The sequence below is a fragment of the Ictidomys tridecemlineatus genome, chromosome 12, assembly GCF_052094955.1.
Source record: "Ictidomys tridecemlineatus isolate mIctTri1 chromosome 12, mIctTri1.hap1, whole genome shotgun sequence".
NCBI classification, from domain to species: domain Eukaryota; kingdom Metazoa; phylum Chordata; class Mammalia; order Rodentia; family Sciuridae; genus Ictidomys; species Ictidomys tridecemlineatus.
In genome coordinates this window covers 32,513,859-32,533,809 of record NC_135488.1, presented here as the reverse complement: position 1 = coordinate 32,533,809, position 19,951 = coordinate 32,513,859, and the positions used below count along the sequence as shown (strand labels likewise).

Sequence of the window (19,951 nt, the reverse complement as noted above, 5' to 3'; positions counted from 1 at the left end):
CTATTTGAGAAATTCTTGATATTTAACAATATGACAATTAAAAAATGGGCAAAAGATCTGAACACATAGCTCATTAAAAGTATGCAGACAGCAAGTAAACACATGAAAAAATGTTCACTCTTACTGGTGAACATCACTGTTGTCACCCTGAAATAGTGAGACACTATTGCACACCTACCAGAAGGGTAAAAACAACAGCAAAAGCTGCGAGGGTGCAGCAGGGAGTTCTTGCTCACTGCTGATAAAGACACAGATGGTATGGCCACACTAGCAGAGCTTGGCACTTTCTCATATAAGCAAACACTCAGCCCTCTGTATATGAGGATCCAAATCTATAAACTTTTTTTTTTTTTTTTTTAAAGAGAGAGAGAGAGAATTTTTTTTAATATTTATTGTTTTAGTTTTTGGCAGACACAACATCTTTGTTTATATGTGGTGCTGAGGATTGAACCCGGGCCGCAGGCGTGCCAGGCGAGCGCACTACCGCTTGAGCCACATCCCCAGCCCCCAAATCTATAAACTTAACCAACTATAGATTGAATATGTACAAATATTTTTAAATCATTATTCCTTAAATAATAGAGCATACCAACTACTGACTCTGTACAAAGTATTGTAAGTAACCTCAAAATTATTTAAAGTATATGTTAAGTTATATGCACAGCTACCCATTTTATATGAGAAACTTGAGCATCATGGACTTTGGCACCCACTGGGTTCCTAGAGCTAGCCTGTGCAGACCTGAGGGATGAGTGTATATTCATGCCCGAAATCCAACAATCACACTCCTTGGTATTTACTTCAATGGGTTAAAAATACGTCCATAGAAAAACCTACATACAATGTTTAAAGCAACTTTATTCATAATTGCGAAAAGTTGGAAGCAACGAGGTGGCCTTTAGTAGGTAAATGAGCTGTGGGGTACAGGGCCATCCAGATGGTGGGGACTATTCAGTGATTCAAAAAAAGCTAGCAAGCCATGAAAAGGCAAAGAGGAGCCTTAAATTCTGTTGCTAAGTGTCAGGAAATGGCCCGATGGGCTACAAACTGTAATTTCAAACACATGACATTCTAGAAAAGGCCAACTGTGGAATAAAGGGCCCAGTCAGTGTCTGCCAGGGCTTCTGGGGTGCAGAGGAAGGGGAGAAGGGGAAAGCACAGGAGACTCAAGGCAGGCCAACTATTCTGAAGTGTCCTCCAGCGAGGAGATCTGCCAAGCTTTCCAAACCCCAGAACGCACAGTACAGGGAACCTCGAAGGAAATCGTGGACTTTGGCCACATACCGGTACTGGCTCATCACTGTCACAATCAGCAGGCACACTTATTTAAGACACTAACAGAGGATCTGGGAGGGGCAGGGAGGTAGGCATGGGGAACTCTGATGGCCCCTCAATTGTTCTGAAGGCCTACGGTGGCTCTATGTGTGAAAAGCCTTGCTCTCGCGTTATCCACAACCACCCACTTTCCCACTCCCACTAAGCCAACCATTTTAGTTTTGAGTATTCTTCAAGAGTTTTCCAGAAATACTATCAAATGAGTATATAATACTATCCCTCTTCTTAAGAAACATGTAACACACACTGTCCATACAGAATTAGTTTCCATTCTGCCAGGTGTGGTGGTGCATGTTGTAATCCCAGCTACTTAGGAGGCTGAGGCAGGGGGATCACAAGTTTGACACTGGATTGAGCAATGTAGGGAGACGTTGTCTCAAGATAAAATAAAAAAGGCCAAAGATGTAGCTCAGTAGTAGTCCTTGCATAGCACGTGTGAGGTCCTGGGTTCAAGCACCAGTACTAAAAAAAAATAAATAAATAACCAAGTTTCCATTTGGATGATAAAAACTTATAATAAGATGGTGGTGACAGTTGCACATGTGCTTGTTATCAACGTCCTTAGTGCCTCAGTATATTGAAAAGTAGTCAGAATGGAAAAAAAAAAATCCTCATTTTGTTATCAATGCCTGTTTTTGACTATAAAATCTGCAAGAAATTCTTAAATAGTCTAACTGCATTTTTAAAATTTTGCAGTTCTGGAGATCAAACCCGCAGCCTCACACATGCCAGGTTAGTGCTCTGCTGCTGAGCTTCCCCAGCCTAAACACGTGCATTTTTACTTTGATAGAGATCTCTGAGTTAAATGTGTTCCAGTCCAACAGCACTCATGGTTCTATAGCCATGGACTAACAAGATTTCTCAATACTGTAGCTGTAACTCTTTACTGGGGCTGGGGGACAGGAGGAGAATCTCACATACACATGAATCACCATCAACGTTCCATGGATGAACAAGAATTCAAAGCTATGTCACCCATAAAGTTCTTACCCAATTGAAATTCAGTCTTGGGCTTGATGGACGGAAGTTTACACTGCCACTCAAAAGTATTTGGATAGGAACTCACTGGTTTAGGAAGCCCAGACAGAAGTTTGAGAATCAACTTATCATCCCACGGATTCTCAATAGTGAAGTCTTAAAGGAACAGGAATAAGAAAAGAAACATGAGTTCAGTATTCAAAGATTTTACTTAATAAATTTTAGATAAAGCAAGTGGAGACATTCATTCATTAATTAAGCTTTCAAAAGTCTCATCCTTTAGAGAGCATTGATTCAAGTAATAGAGAATTGTTTCCAAAAGTCAGAACTGGGAGTTGTGCAGTTGACCATCTGCCATTTTGGATTTGAAAGTTTAAATCAACATTCAGGGTGACAAAGGGATATCATCTGCATCTCACTCCGCTCACCTAAAATGCTAGGTCCTGCCTTTAGCAGTTATGGCTGCACATTTAAGGCACACATGGGGTTGGTTAGTGACCTCAAATGTGCTCAGACAGATACACGGTCTTTAACTGCTTTCCCACTTACACCCACAAAACACAATTTGCACATGAGTTGTACTTTGGTCCAAGATAGAAAACAATTTCTAAAGGGAAGATGAAGGTTTCTCTCCAACTTAGAATAATAACGTATTCTTATTAGTGGCAATTATGAAAGGACTGCTAGGGTAGAACCTAGCCTTGTCCCCTAGCCACTCCATCTCTGGTCCATATTCTCTACCAGTAGGTGAGACTGCCTGGGTGACAAGGGGTGGTAGGAGGGATCTCTTTAATCTTGACCCTCTGTTGACTTTTCTGTAAAGTGGGGAAAACAGCATTAGATTAAATGCCTGATACACAGTAGGCCCTTGAATTCCAATTCCCTCTTCCAACAGTACTTAACTTGAAATCTAAAATTAAAATGGATCGATTTGCCCTTCAAGTACATTCCTGCTGGACTGCACTTCAGTACAGTGAGAAGTGTCTGACTGTAGGTTCTACTCAGTGGCACACCGGTCCCCCTCTGAGTTCTTCCACAGAACAGCTCTTCCTATGCTGTGGTCCTAATGGCATGACTAAGCCTGAGCCTCTGTGCACACCTGGAGCACTGACATCCCCATGGGGACCCATCTGCATCCGGTCTTCTTGGGGCCTGGCACTGGCATCGGACGGGTCCTCCACAACGGCACGGTCAGTGTCTGTGAGTTTACAAGCTTCAAGGCCCCGTACAGCTTCCTGGGTGAGTGCAGCACCCGGGGCAGGCTGGCTGAAATGGTGCAAGGATGCCAAAGAGAGGTCTCTGGGGCATGTGCCTTCTGGGCTCTTCTCTTGAATTGAACTGGATGTGGAGAAAATTATAGAGAAAATAAAAACACCCTATTATTAGAAGCCTAATGGACTTGATCACACAAAAGTTCTGCAACAGAGTTTCCTTTTCATTCTAGGAATGTCACTTCAAATATGCTGCACAGCTTGAGTTGATTAAATCATTTTCTTACACAACTATAGGCAAATACAAAGCTAGTCCAATATTAATAGAAATAAAAATCAAAGACATGATGATATACTAGATAAATGGGGGTGGTGATACACTTGGTATTATTTAGCAGGGAATGTCGAGAGAAAGGGTATCTCAGCAGCACTGCTATGATCAAGACTGGATACCTAACTTCTTTCTAAAAATGACTTCTTTTATAACATTCAGACAACAAAAAAATGTCAACCACAATCTAACAAAATCCTACACATTTCCATACATATGGGTGTGTGTATATAAATGCATACACAGCTGATTCCCATTCATAGGTTTCAGATTTGTGAATGCACCTATGTGTTAAAATTTACTTAAACATCCAGATCAACATTCATATAATTTTCAGTCATTTGCAGACTTTAGAGAAATGAAAAATCTGGGTGCGTGTTCCCAGGCCAGGTGGAGCAAGGTGAAGCCTACAGCTTATGCTCCTCACTGCCCTGCTTGGAGTCTAATGCCATGGTTTTTGCATTTCTGTGCTTTTTGTTGGGATTTCAGGTGTTTTGCTGAAGTGTGTCTATTGTTTCTAAGCATAGAAGGCTCTGAGATGCCTTACAGTGAAAACAGGTAAGCCTTATCCAGGCACAAGTGCAATGTAAGTCATGAGTAATATGTGTTAAATAAGGTGACTTTAAACAAACATGGCAACAGAGGCCCACAGGATAAGCATGTATTTCCCCTGGACAAGTGTCCAGTATACACTACAAGGAACAATGAGAATCAATCGTGTATATCTCTACACCCACATTTAACCCTTACATCTATACATATACATCACAAATAAATATGTCCCTTTCTCAACTGCAAATATTTCCTAGTGTTCCCTAGTTTCCCAAGACCATGATAGTTCAAATAGTACTGGCCACTATTTGGCTTCTCAAATAGACACTAGGGGTACCTTACCTGTACATTGAAAAATTGTTTCCATACCTCATACTACCGATACTAGTAACATGGGTATCCAAATTACTGTCAATGCATAAATGATTAACAAAATCTTTCTCTCTTGTCCATAAGAATCTGAGTCTGTTAACTGTTAGCTCTTTTCCCCTAAAAACTTACTCTGTCACCATTGGTTATGGTTAAAAATAACCCTCACTGGTTAACTGTATCTGGAGTAGAATTACAAATATCTGCTAGGAACCCATAGTTTCAGTTATTCATTTTTCAGAAAAAAAAATGAATTAGCATAAGCATGTAGAAAATGGTTAACTCACCAATAATAAAATAATGCAAATTCAATAAATTTTGGTTTTTAATTGAAATTGTGCCCAGTGGGTTTTCTCATGGGCACCCTGGGACCTGATGGAGGTGTTGCATAAGGCTCTTAAGCGAGGCTCCTGCACTTGGTTCATGTGAGCCTTGCTTCCTTGCAACTGAACTGTCACACGGGGCCAAAGACAACAGTTCCTTGGGTAGGATGCACCCAGCCAGCAACTGGGATTTCTGCCCTATGTACTTCTAAGTTAATCTTACATCAAGGATGGCTTATGGCATTCTTGTGAGTCAAAGGTCTGGCTGGGCTTAGCCACTCCTGATGGCTCTTGTTATCAAAAACCTCATTCAACTGTGACCCAAATAAACAAAAGATTGGATAAAAGATGTGAACAGAAATTACTTAAGAAAAAAAATAAATGAACCTAAACATATAGAAAGTGATTAACATCAATAATAAAATTAATGCAAATTCAATATATTTTTGCTTTTTAATTGAACTTGTGCCTTGTGGGTTTCTAATAAGAGGCAGTGAGAAGAAGGGGTCAGCACTCAGACAAATACAGGTTCACACTCCAATTCTGTAAATTTGCAGCCTTATGACTTTAAGTCAATAATTTATCTGAGACTCAATTTCCTTATCTATAATGGAAAAAGAAAGAATAGTCCCCACAACTCAGTTATTATAAGGACTAACTGAAAGACAGAGTCCAGGAAAAGCGTAAGTACTGTGTCTAGAATAAAATAGTTACCCAGAAGATGGCAGCCTTGGTTAGGATCTCTGAGGTTTACAGCCTGTGCAGACATGGTGGGGTTTACGGTGCCGAGTTTGCCTTTACTGCTTATTCCTTAGGAGGCTTAAGTACCCTCTCTTCTCTTAAAAGGAAGTCATCAATTTTCTCAATTTTACTGGGTATGAAAAGCAGTTCTGTTTGCCCAGTTCTGCAACAGTCTTCACATGGCAGGGTCTCTTTTTGGTAAAAGGCTTTCCAGTTCTAATCCCCAAATGAGTACAAGTCAGTTGCAGACTCTGTCACCCTAGCTGCTTCTCTCACTGTCCTGATACCAAGAGGGGGGCTCATTACTGGGCTTAGAGGACCTTCTGACTACAAGCTGCCAATTGTTAAGCACTTTATGAGTTGTTTAGGATGGGATTAGGCATTCTCTTACATCTGGAAAAGGAAAGCTCATGGAAAGCTCAAGTGGAAATGCAGAGAAGGGCACAACTGCAAGTTACCTGAACTTTCTGTCTCTCAAGGGCTCCACCACATTCTCAACACAAGAACTCAACGGCACATGGGTGCACTGCGTTGCTATCATGTTTTCTGAAATACACAAAAACGAGAGACACAAACATTTCATGCATGTATATGCACGCCCATACCATTTGACATGGTTACAATTCTAGAATTCCTTTATATGATGACTTTCATTATAATTTCAAAATAGTGTTCCATGGCAAAGTGCGATAAGATGCGGAAAATCAAGATCACTCAACCCTCTCGTACAGGGGAGCACTTCAGTTTTGACATCTGATCTATAATGATCCTTCAAGAACAAAGAGTCCAGAGAGCAGCAGGTCCACTCCAGACAGGATGACCACACAGGTGGTCACTGGCATGGGTGACAGGTCACAGCCAGGTTCAGGAGATTAGTTAAGTGAAATTCCTTGGCAGTTATTTCATTATTGCTTTTAAGAAGTACCAGCAGTGACAGAGTTTGGCTGGTAAATTGGTAGTCACTGAAATGGTACCGAAGTCCCAGATCTCATAGTATTTATACTGTAGGTTGGTAATAAAAAACTAATAATTATCTGTGCTCAATGTAATGCCACATATCAGGGTTCAATTCAGAGATATATATCTCTTTTATATAGGGTGCTATATTTGGGATGCAATAGAAATAAAAGACTATTTGTGAGTTTTGTCATTATTCCCTTGAAGCAAAACACTAAAAAACAAAATTATTTTATGTGTAATGTATCCTTGGCTGCATGTCTGAAATAATAAAAATTTATAGAAATGTATCAAGGACCAAAATTGGCTATTTTTTTATTCATTAAAAACCATGTTTAGTATTTTTAGCATTCAAATAATTATGTGCAGTGCTCCCCTCTTGACTTTTGAAAAACATAATCATACTCCTGTACAAATGGTTTGGACTTTGTATATTTGCCTTTATATGCTTCTATAAGTTTCCCCCATTTCTACCTATGATCTGTTATTAAATTTTCAAAATATGTGGACTTTATGAAGTTAGTATGCCAAAGAAAAAAACAATTAATGGATTCCAAGCCCCTTTATGGTTTTCGAACGTCCCCCTTAGAATTTTCAAGAACACTATAATAGTAATGAACCGACTAATACTAATGTTTGTAGAAGACAGACACTGAAAAAATATATCGCATACCTTTATCTTCCAGATTGTTCACTGCGTCTGCTGGAAGCTTGTGGAAGGGGGTAGATGCAAGCTGGGCAGCAGAGGTGAAGTCCCCTGTGCTCTTAGGACTGGGTGCCAGTGTTCTGTTACAGCGAATACCCCAGACGGTTGAATCATCCAAAAACTCTTCAGAATGAGGCACTTCCTACAACAAAGGAGGAGCTGAAAAATAATCGCCATCTTCTTGTTTTGTCTGTGAAATTTAAGACATTAAGACTTCAAGCTGGATGCAGTGGTACAGAATGTATCCCTGCCATTTAGGAGGCTGAAGTGAGAGGATCACGTGAAGTTTGAGACCAGTCTGAGCACCACAGCGAGATTTTGTCCCCAAAAAACATTTTATCCCTCATCTTTAATACATCTCAGTGGAACTACAACACAAGGGTCACGTTTTTTATTTTAATTCTACATTTTTCTTTAAATTTGAAAAAAAAATTCCAGGTTTATAGAAAGATTACAAAGGTAGCACAGTCTCATATAACCTTCATTAAGCTCCCACTAGTGTCAATATCTTCTAGATCCTGGCACATTTCAAAAAGTTAAACACCACTTGTAGCTATCAGTCCTTATCTGGATTTCACAAGTCCCCTCCAATATCCCTTGGCTGTCCTGGATCCAGTCCAGGATGGCATGTGTGTGCCACTGTCCTGTTGACTTTGTCTCCTCTAGTTTATGACCATCTATCAGTCCTTCCTACTCTTTCCTTGCACTGAAATTTGTGAACACTAGTCAGAAACTGTGCAGAATGTCCCCCTAATTTGGGCTCGTTTTCTCACATGTAGACTAGAATTATAGGTTTTGGGGAAAATTTGGGGTAAAGGACCTTCTCATTATACAGTGGGGATGCATGCTAGCTAGCCACAAGGCTTGTTCCTGGTGAGGTTAAACCCAATCACTGAGAAGGCATTTGTGAGGTTTCCTCACGGGAAACCATTTTTCCCATTCTCTATTTGTTAGAGAATGGGAAAAATGTCTTACCCAAACTCAAGGGAGGTAAATTAAACTCCACCTTCTAGGATGTCATTAAAGCATTTGTGGACAAATGTTAAACCACCGCAGAATCAACAGTGGTGAGATATTTGGAAGCTCCAGAAGTACCTGTTTCTTCCTGAAGTTTTACTCACCAATGTCTGTTCCTTAGTGGATCTTGCCTATAGCATTTATTTTATTGGGACTCTAATGATACCTTCCACATCACTTGGAATTCTTCTCTAAGGAAGAATCATCCTTTGCTCCCTTTTATTTATATCAATATCTGTTTTATTTCTTGGGTGATAATTCAATATTACTTTATTCTACTTATTGTTCAAATTTTTCTAGGTTTAGCCATTGGCTCATTCAGGTTGGCATCTATATTCTTTTGATATGCCACATCTTTCTTGGTTTTCTTATAGGAAAAAAACAAAACCCAAATTTCTTCCTTAATTTTCTAGCACAATATGCTCCAGACTTATCTTGTATTTTTCTTGCCCCAGCCCCTAGAATTAGGCACTTCTCCAAGAACAGAATTACGGGTCAAGTTTTTTAGAGTCTGTAGGGAAAGACAAATTGCTGAGTCAGGTCCATAGCTCATGACCCCCTTTGGTTGCCCTTACAATGCCACCCATGGTTTTAATTTTTTTTAATTTGTTTAGATACGCATGACAGTAGACCGTATTTTGACATATTATACATACATGGTGTATAACGTAGGATTCTATTCCTGTGGTTGTTCATGATGTGGAGTTATACTGGTTGTGTATTCATATATGAACATAGAAAAGTTATGTCGGATTCATTCTGTTGTCTTCCCTATTTCCATCCCTTCCCTTCATTCCTTTGTCTAATCCAATGAACTTCAGTTTGCCCCCCACCTTTATTGTGTATTAGCATCCACATATCAGAGAGAATATTTGGCCTTGGTTTTTGGGATTGGCTTATTTCACTTAACATGATAGTTTCCAGTTCCATCCATTTACCAGCAAATGCCATAATTTCATTCTTCTTTATACCCGAGTAATGTTCCATTGTGTAAATATACCACATTTTCTTTATCCATTCACCCGTTGAAGGGCACTTAGGTTGGTTCCATAGCCTAGCTATTGTGAACAGATGTGGCTGTGTCACTGTAGTACTGTTTTTAAGTCCTTTGGGTATAAACTAAGGAATGGGATAACTGGGCCAAATGGTAGTTTAATTCAAAGTTTTCTAAGGGATCTCCACATTGCTTTCCAGAGTGGTTGCACCAATTTGCAGTCCCATAAGGAATGGATGTAGGCCTTTTCCCTCACATCCTTGTCAACATTTATTGTTACTTGTATTCTTGATAATTGCTATTCTGACTGAAGTGAGATGGAATCTCAGTGTAGTTTTAATTTGCATTTCTCTAATTGCTGCAGATGTTGAGCATTTTTCCATATATGATTTGACCTTTCATATTTCTTCTTCAGTGAAGTACCTGTTGTGTTCCTTTAACTATTTACTGATTGGGTTATTTCATTTTTTGGTGTTATGTTTTTTGGGTTTTCTTTGCATATGCTGGAGAAATGCTCTACCTGAGTGGCAGATGAAGAAGATTTTCTCTTATTCTGTAGGGGAGAGAATTCTCCCTCTCTCCATGTTTTCAATTGTTTCCTTTGCTAAACTTCTTAGTTTGGCACCATCTCATTTATTGATTCTTGATTTTGCTTCATGCATTTTAGTTGGTTCCTAAGTGAACATGATGAAGAGTTGGGCCTACATTTTCTTCTAGTAGATATAAGTTCAATTTCATTCTGCTCTAGATGGATTTCCAGTTTTCCCAGCACCATTTGTTAAGAGGCTATCTTTTCTTCAATGTAGGCTTATGGTGCCTTTATCTAGTATGAGATAACTGTACTTATGTGGGTTTGGTTTTCACACATAATTTTTATATCTTCTGCATTGTCTTCATAAAATCCACCATCTCTTCCAATGGAGACGAAACTGGCAGATTGTTTCTTCAGATGATATAAGATAAAGTACTGGCTTATGTTTAGCATCAGGATATATGGAAAATGCATTGTGGGTTTGGTAAAAGTAATAGTTCAGCAAAATGTACCTTTAAAGTGATGGTGCTATGTCTGCAATTTACTTCATTATTTGTGAAAATTTTAAGCTCAATAGATCATCAGAGGGATTAGGGAGCCAGGCAATAGTTCATCCAAACAACCCCCCAAGGGACTACAAATAGGAGCCAGGACTTGGTGTCTTAGTGAGGTGCTTGGTGAGCCAGTGGCTCTCAATGGTGCCTCACTGCCATGGGGTCAGGCAGGGGCTGGGGATGGAGCACACTGTGGGGTATACTTAGGACCAGGGTGGAAGTCAATGAGGACGGACACAAAGGCCACTGTAGTGGAATGCAGTGGGCTACTGGGCAGTGAAGGGTGCCTGCTGAGCTGTGCTGAGGATGGTCCATCTCAGCTGGATTCAGATTTGCTGGGTTTCTCACTGATATTCCACTTAGGCCTCACTTCCTCCGTCTAGGAAAAACAAATATCCCCAGGTGGCTTGTTCTTACTAGAGGGAAGGCTCTTTGAGGGCAAGGATCATATCAAATACATTTTTATTTCCTATACATATTAGATATCTGGCACATCACAGGTATTCAAATAATTGTCAAACAATATTCTAGCAATATTAGAACAATAACAAGTATTCTAATAAGTAGAATAACGATTTTCTACTTCGCACAATATATTGTGGTTTTATAGACATCACACCATTTGAGTGGCATAATCACTTGGCAGATCTGTGTCAGATGAAGTAGAGATTGGCTTACGTTTGGTTTTGAAGGATGTCTGCTGCTAGAGCGTTCTCCAAAGGTCCTGGCTCCTGTGGGCTTGTTTTTAGGCTGTGGTAACCTAAGGAAAAGATTTATAAAATCAAAAACAGCAAAATATGGTGATGAAATAAATGCTACCACTTGATCTAATGTTAGAAAGATTCTCCCCTCATTTATTAAGGCGTTTCTTACTATTATACTTCCAGAAAAAGTGAACTGACTATGTAAATATAAGTTGACTAACAGTTACCAAAGAGAGGGTAGAAAATGCAATTTTTGTTATTTTTTAAATTGTTACAATTTTTTTTTAGGAACAAAAGAACAATGAGAAGCATGGCCAATAAAATACCTTGGATGCCTTGAAACACCTTAGCTCTTTTCCCAGTGCCTGGCTGAGATAGGGAACTTCTCTCTGCATGCTGGTCATGCTTTCTCCATTCTGCCTCGGTGTGAATTTCCTCCATACCAAGACACTTGTAATTCACCCAGATATCTCTTTTTCCATAGTTTAAACTCTAACCACTCTCTAGTATCATGTGCCTCTGCCTTAAAACATTCTCTCTGCAGCGTTACCCAGTGTAAGCTGCCTCCTTTCCCACTTATCAATCCTGCAAATGTAAACAGCACAGTACGGACACCTGCACTGATTCCTCTACATTCTGAAACAATTTCAAACCAGAGAATCCTGTTCTTTGACAAATTCTAATGCTTTCCTTTTTCTACTGTGCTTTCACTTGGAGCTCTGCCCTCCTGGAACTCATGCACAGCACTGTGGCTCTGCAGAACACTGGCAACAAGCTCCCAGCTGTTGGTGGAAAGGCTTATCAGTGCAGAGCTGGGCCAGAACCAGACCATCCTGGCAGACAGTCCAAATTCCCTCCCTGCTGCCTCACCATCTTGAGTCCTGCAGGCACCTCCAGGCATCCTGTGGCACTATGACATGCGTCCCCCCAGTGATATATTAACTTGATGTTTCTTTACCCATAATTTTCTTTGTTTCCATCTTCAAAAATAGGAAAAGCAGATGTCAAAGTGACAACTTTATTGACTCCCCAAGCCCCAGAAGAATTTGCATTTTCTGCAAGAGAATAAAAAATGTATTTCATGACTGTTCTAGGAAAAACATGACCCTTTACACTAAAACTTCAACTACAAATGAAGTGGGAGGTAGAGGGGAAAAGCTTATAGAAAAGAACTGGCATCAGTTTTTAAATACTAGGTAGTAAGGCAAGTCACTTTGTAGTGGGATGAAGTGATTTAACTATAATCACTGGGCAGCCTCAGGTCCCAAATGACTGCCACACATCAAGAACACAGCTCATCATTCTCCTATGCCACTTCTATTATCACCTGACTCATTCAATAAAAGCTCTCAGTGGTTTTAGTTTTCATTTGCTTTAAGAAAAATCTCTTCTCCCAACTCCAAATGGATCCTACTGATCTTTATTACAATCTCTGGCTCCCAGCATGAATCCCCTGGCCCTAGGTAAGAGGGCTAGTTGCTGGCCTCCAACCACCATCTGGCCACTTTTCTACCAAGAAGGCCTCAAATCACTCCTGGACTACTCAGCTCTTCCTGATGTACCTCCCCATGGGGATTTTATCCTCCTTTAGATATCACTGTTATAGCAACCCAACCCACCTAACCCAACCCAACAAACAGCAAACCCCAACTCTACCACACACATCGAAACCTTGTCCAACTCTGCCACACTTCTATTTCATGCACTTTCTGTGATGACCAAGGCAAGGCCACATCTCAGGTAATCCCTGACAATGCCTGGGCTCCGCCCACAGTACAATGAACCAATTAGCTTTCAAATAAATTATTACTTTGAAACTGGGCTTCAAATGCGTCTTCATTTTGGTCTAGAGATGGCCATTCATCTTTGTCATCAGAAACATCAGGAAGTGTAGGAGCCTGGAACATATTCATGATGAAACCTAAAAACCAGAAAGAATATCCATCAACAGATTGCAAAAGAGTTTAAATTTTTTATAGTTGAAGGTGCTACACATTCAAACAAAAGGGTTTACCCAGTGCTTCCTTGGTGTGCACCGTGGGCGAGGGCTGGGCTCTGGAGGGTGTTGCCTGAACCATTCCCAGTGACGTGTTTGGAGTCGCATGGAAAGAACTTGCGCTGGCCACCTTGTGCGTTTCATACACTGGCAAAGGAACAGGACCAAGAGCAGGATCATCAGGTCATTTAAAAGGTGTTAGAAGGCACACAACTGCAATAACTTACTACAATTAGACCAGGTTACCGTGGTAACTGTAATTGTCAATAATCATCACTCCAGACCCACATACTTATCTTTGTAAGAATACATAAAGTAGGTGAGGCAAGAATCATAGTTTCACACAAAATAAAGCAAAGGCTCAAAGACAACGGGTGTTTGGCCTGAGATCAAACCAATTAGAGTTTTGTCACAGGTACCATCCTGAGCTCCACCATGTCTCAAGTACTGTCTGCTTGTGGTCGGAGTGTAATCCCCACCCCCCCACTGTCAGTCCTAGACCACTTTTCATCCCACTCAGCTTGAGCCAGTGGTGTACAAGGCCCACACAGCCTGGGCCCTGCTTGCCCAGGTTTCAGTGTATTCCTCTTTGCCCTGCTCGCCCTGAAGCTCTGGCCTCTTTATTGTGCTTAGAACACCAGGGATAGTCCTGCCTGGGGGCTCTGCATCTGCAGTTCCTCTGCTTGAAAACTGGTTCTCCGAGGTGGCTGCATGAGTAGCTCCCTCCCTATTCCTCTATGCAGGCATTACCCTCACCAGCATCTTCCCTGTTCACCTTCTCTGAAATCTAACCCCTTACTTCAATATTAGCCCTTTCATTCCTGGGGGGATTTTCATTGTTTTGTCAAGATTCCATCTCTAATGATGTAGAATGGTTGGTGCCCAGCATCCAGCAAGCAGGCACCAAGTCTCAGTTGAATAGAATGAGTCTCCAGCTGTTTCAGAGGGCCCACCCTCATTAATAGTCAATGGAAAGAATGCCACAGCCACCTGCAGGGGGAAGGGAACACCCACACTGTCCCAGGTAATTTAATAAACTATGCACACACTTCCAGTGTGGTGCCAGACAGGAGAACAGTATTCGTAGTTAAACTTTGAATCACCTTTCTTACTCGACCCAACTAACATGACTCATTTTAGATTAATGTACTGAGAAAGTTAATAGAAAAACTTGCATAAATTAATCTTTCAAGGAACTCTGAACTGATAAGATATTTACAATTAATACCATTGTTTTCAATAGTCTGGGGCTGAAATAACCCCTGGATTCTAAGAAGAGGATTCCTAACGCTTAGGTTTAGTAAGGTCAGAAGGCTTCCTGTCCCATAGCCCCAGTACAGCCCAAGGAGTGTGCCCCAGCAGGCCAGGATGAAGAGACCCCCATGAAGCTCACCTTCTTTGGTCTCTGCTCCACTCTGTGGCTGGAATCCATGAGCACTCTGACTCATACATCTGGAAGAGAAAACCCTGAGACACACAAGAATCAACATGTCTTACAAGAGAGTTTCTCATTAACTCTCAAGAAATAATAGTAAAAGAAGCTGGTCAACAATCACAGCCTGTTGCTGAAACACAGATGGAGCTGCTTAGATCCACGGTGTAAATAAATGAAATGTTTTTTCTCTTCAGTTCTTTTTGAGGAAAACACTCTTACAGATAAAGGCCAGGCATGGAACACTAGTATGTCGTGTCACTTCTGTGTCTCGGCACCATAACAACCAGCCCTCCTTGTGGCAGGACAGGACAATGGCTTCCTAGTTCCAATGGGCTCATTTGCTGTACAGCATAAGGAGCTGACTGGGCACTGATGCCCAACAAGGTGGAGGCACTGATGTGCTTCAGCTGAGCGAATACCTTTCTGATGAGCCCACAGCCTCAGGCTAACATCCAGATTTTAAAACAATAGCTACCAACAAAGATAAGAAAGCTATGCAAACCAATTGCATTAAAGCTGTGGTTAAGTACACTAGGGGCAGGGGCCTCGCCTCATACTGCCCAGAATTCCCTTAAGGAATGTCATTAAAATGTGAAGTAAAAAGCACAAAGCACTTTTAATTAAACAATATCATATCAAATCACAAGTTACAAGACAGTCAAAGTGACTGAAGATAAAAACAAACACAACAAGTGATGTGACATTAATTCTAATATCTGAAGCCCAGAAAAATCTCAAAATTGGGGAAAAAACTTTCACAATAGTGTGGAGGTGGCTTGTGACATGGAGTCACAAATGTCAATCCTATACTGCTCCGTGGGAGGACAAAAGGAGTACGAGGGCATGCCAGCCACTGCCTGGAGTAATGTCCCCTGCAGGCCTTGGCCACAGCCAGGAGGCAAAAGGCAATTCCAACTATAGGTGTTTATTCTTCAAATACAGAGCGACTTGCGTTTCAGGAAATTTTAATTTATAATTCAGAAGAAAAGTATGAAGACAAACAAATCTAAAATCTAGAAGAAGGATAGATCCCTCTAAAGAAGTATAAAATATACAAGTTTGAAAATTTTGGGCTCAATGTTTTGATAATTTTTTTCAACAACCTATTCATATAAATCATTTTAGCTGGGTATGGTGGCACACACCTGTAATCCCAGCTATTCAAGAGGCTGAGCCAAGAGAAGCCCACGTTTGAGGCCAGCCTCAGCAGCTTAGTACATACTCTCAGGAACAACAAAACCAAAAAAGAGATGAGGATGTTGCTCAGCGATAAAGCACCCTCAGGTTCAATTTCCAGTACTGCAAGAAAAACATTTTTTAATAGAGATACCCCATCTCTTACATAATGCTCTTGATACTGCAGGTCATAAAAAAGAACCTGACAGATGCCATTTACACCACTCTCATCTCCAGGACTGGCTTTGACTTACCTGGACTCTGTCACTGGCTGGGCTGTCAAAGGAGTAGGAGGAGCTATGCTCTGGCACACTGCTGGGGACACCAAAGCAGGAGGAACAGCATCTGCCGCAGGAGGAACAACAGGAGGCACCTCTCTGGGCTTCTCGCCCAAGTTCTTTGGGGTTTGCTGATTGAGTGACAGAAGACATCGAGCACCAAGTTCCCACTGAGCACCTGTGCCTAGCCCCACACATGCTGAATCCACCTTTCATGCCAGACAAACAAAGGAACAAAAATAAACCACAAAGACCAGAATGTTATTATCAGGTATTAGAGCTTTCAAAGCATGTGACCCTTATCCTTCCAGGTGCTTTAAAACACCTGGAAATTTTCAACAGTGATGAAAAAGACCACTCCAAAACATAACGAATGCTTTGTTGCTTCCAACCCCTGCTGTGAGTGCCACTCACATTTCTAACCATTGGAAAATAACCAGCCTCTGCAGTTATATTAGTATTTAAGAAGTGTCTTGTTTCTCTTTATTAAACTGAGGGAAAAAAAACAATAAATCAATGTTACCAAACGCTCACAATGGTGTTCTCTTAAACTACCCTTGAAAGGCAGCGTCCTCTTCCTGTATATATGAACTGCCTCAGAAACAGGGTTCATGGTGGGAAGGATTAGACTAAAGGTCTTTGTTTTTCTGATCACAAGTACATAGATTAGAACTAATGTTACCAACTTAAAAGACAGAAGGGTTAATTCCTTGCCCAAAAAGTATCCTTACAAATTGTTAGGAAAAACATCAAATGTCTAGAATATTGTTTTAAGCAATAACACTAGTTATCAAAGAATATAACTTAAAACGACCTACACCATTTCCTTACCTACTAAATTAGTACAGATCAAAAATAATTGTACACCCCAACTGGAGTAGGAGCCCAGCCTCCCGCCCGCACGGTAGGCAGACCACGAGGCCCGGAGAGGGGGCCCAGCCGCCCACCAGCGAGGTAGACAGACCACCCCAACTGGAGGAGGGGCCCAGCCGCCTGCCCATACAGTCACCTGACCGAGCTCTGGACAAACATAGGTCTCCCCTACCTCATCAAACACCTTATGAGAAAAACTGATGGAACTCATCTTGGAAAATCCCACCAACCCTTAAAACCCAACAACCGGTGGGCGTGGCTACCAGTTGGGTTCTTCAGTGGATCAGGCACCTGGTTTATATCTCAGAGAATAAGAGTGGAGAGGCCACAGGTGGAAGCTCAAGTCCTCTCATACTGACTACCACCACCACCCTGAACCCAGAGACTCAAGCTAGGAATTGACAATGCCACCAACTGGAAGAAAAGAAAACAGAGTTCTGAGAGACATTTTTTTCTTTCTTTTTTTATCTTCTCTCTCTCTTTTCATCCATTCATCCAGTCTCCTCTACCCTTCCCACTCTGGTCCTCAAAACCTCAACATATGTGAAACCAAGAATTGTGCATGAAAAAGGTCTTTAACAACTGAGTCACCAGAATAATATAATATAGAGGAATTCCATATGCCCCACCTCCCTCCCCCCTTTTATTTTTTTCTCTTATTTTCTTTTTCCCTCTCTCTTTTTTCTCTTTCTTTCCTTGTTATTTGTTTTTCTCCTTCTTACTCCCTCTATCCCAACAGACACAACATAATCTATGGGACACAATGAAAGCAGTTCTAAGAGGAAAATTCATTGCTTGGAGTTCATTCCTTAAAAAAAGAAAAAAACAACAAATAAATGATCTCGCACTTCATCTCAAAACCCTAGAAAAAGAAGAGCAAAACAACAGCAAAAGTAGTAGAAGGCAAGAAATAATTAAAATCAGAGCTGAAATCAATGAAACTGAAACAAAAGAAACAATTGAAAAAATTGATAAAACTAAAAGTTGGTTCTTTGAAAAAATAAATCAGATCGACAGACCCTTAGCCATGCTAACGAAGAGAAGAAGAGAGAGAACTCAGATTACTAACATACGGGATGAAAAAGGCAATATCACAACAGACACTACAGAAATACAGAAGATAATTAGAAATTATTTTGAATCCTTATACTCTAATAAAATAGAAGATAGTGAAGGCATCGATAAATTTCTTAAGTCATATGATCTGCCCAGATTGAGTCCGGGGGATATACACAACCTAAACAGACCAATATCAATTGAGGAAGACAGGGATGCCCTCTCTCACCACTTCTGTTCAAGAAGCCATCAAAAGACCACCAACTAAGAAAAGCCCAGAACCAGATGGGTATACAGCAGAGTTTTACAAAACCTTTAAAGAAGAACTAATACCATTACTTTTCAAGCTATTTCAGGAAATAGAAAAAGAGGGAGAACTTCCAAATTCATTCTACGAGGCCAACATCACCCTGATTCCTAAACCAGATAAAGACACTTCAAAGAAAGAAAACTACAGACCAATATCTAATGAACCTAGATGCAAAAATCCTCAATAAAATTATGGCAAATCGGATACAAAAACATATCAAAAAGATCGTGCATCATGATCAAGTAAGATTCATCCCTGGGATGCAAGGCTGGTTCAATATATGGAAATCAATAAATGTTTTTCACCACATCAACAGACTTAAAGATAAAAACCATATGATGATCTCGATAGATGCAGAAAAAGCATTCGATAAAGTACAGCATCCCTTTATGTTCAAAACACTAGAAAAACTAGGGATAACAGGAACATACTTCAATATTATAAAAGCTATCTATGCTAAGCCTCAGGCTAGCATCATTCTGACCGGAGAAAAATTGAAGGCATTCTCTAAAATCTGGAACAAGACAGGGATGCCCTCTCTCACCACTTCTGTTCAACATAGTTCTCAAAATACTGGCCAGAGCAATTAGACAGACGAAAGAAATTAAAGGCATAAAAATAGGAAAAGAAGAATTTAAATTATCACTATTTGCGGTTGACATGATTCTATACCTAGCAGACCTAAAAGAGTCTACAAAGAAACTACTAGAGTTAATAAATGAATTCAGCAAAGTGGCAGGATATAAAATCAACACACATAAATCAAAGGTATTCCTGTATATCAGCGACAAATCTTCTGAAATGAAAAAGAGGACAACCACCCCATTCACAATATCCTCAAAAAAAATAAAATACTTGGGAATCAACCTAACAAAAGAGGTGAAAGATTTATACAATGAAAACTACAGAACCCTAAATAGAGAAACAGAAGAAGATCTTCGAAGATGAAAAAATATATCCTGTTCATGGATAAGCAGAACTAACATCATCAAAATGGCGATATTACCCAAAGTTCTCTATAGGTTTAATGCAATGCCAATCAAAATCCCAACAGCATTTCTTGTAGAAATAGTCAAAGCAATCATGAAATTCATATGGAAAAATAAAAGACCCAGAACAGCAAAAGCAATTCTAAGCAGGAAGAGTGAATCAGGCGGTATAGCGATACCAGACTTCAAACTATACTACAGAGCAATAGTAACAAAAACAGCATGGTACTGGTACCAACACAGGCGGGTGGACCAATGGTACAGAATAGAGGACACAGAGACCAATCCACAAAATTACAACTATCTTATATTTGACAAAGGGGCTAAAAGCATGCAATGGAGGAAGGATAGCATCTTCAACAAATGCTGGGAAAATGGGAAATCCATATGCAACAAAATGAAACTGAATCCCTTTCTCTCGCCATGCACAAAAGTTAACTCAAAAGGGATCAAGGAGCTTGATATCAAATCAGAGACTCTGTGTCTGACAGAAGAAAAAGTAAGCTCCAATCTACATATTCCCTAAAGACCTTA

General features: G+C 40.4%; 1 protein-coding gene across 3 annotated transcripts in view; it reads right to left on the bottom strand.

Moving 5' to 3' along the window:
* Nucleotides 1-19,951, bottom strand: part of Bub1 (BUB1 mitotic checkpoint serine/threonine kinase) — a 49,253-nt gene that overhangs the window by 15,321 nt on the left and 13,981 nt on the right. For 2 of the 3 annotated variants that reach the window (XM_078028320.1, XM_078028322.1), the window contains exons 10-19: nucleotides 16,166-16,398; nucleotides 14,694-14,767; nucleotides 13,319-13,447; nucleotides 13,115-13,225; nucleotides 12,263-12,359; nucleotides 11,279-11,360; nucleotides 7,471-7,645; nucleotides 6,299-6,386; nucleotides 3,413-3,651; nucleotides 2,326-2,469 (exon numbers count right to left, since the gene is read on the bottom strand). In XM_078028320.1, the coding sequence (XP_077884446.1) occupies nucleotides 2,326-2,469; nucleotides 3,413-3,651; nucleotides 6,299-6,386; nucleotides 7,471-7,645; nucleotides 11,279-11,360; nucleotides 12,263-12,359; nucleotides 13,115-13,225; nucleotides 13,319-13,447; nucleotides 14,694-14,767; nucleotides 16,166-16,398 (1,372 nt within the window). The remainder of the gene's footprint in view (nucleotides 1-2,325; nucleotides 2,470-3,412; nucleotides 3,652-6,298; nucleotides 6,387-7,470; nucleotides 7,646-11,278; nucleotides 11,361-12,262; nucleotides 12,360-13,114; nucleotides 13,226-13,318; nucleotides 13,448-14,693; nucleotides 14,768-16,165; nucleotides 16,399-19,951) is intronic. The other variant, XM_078028321.1, reaches the window with a different exon arrangement.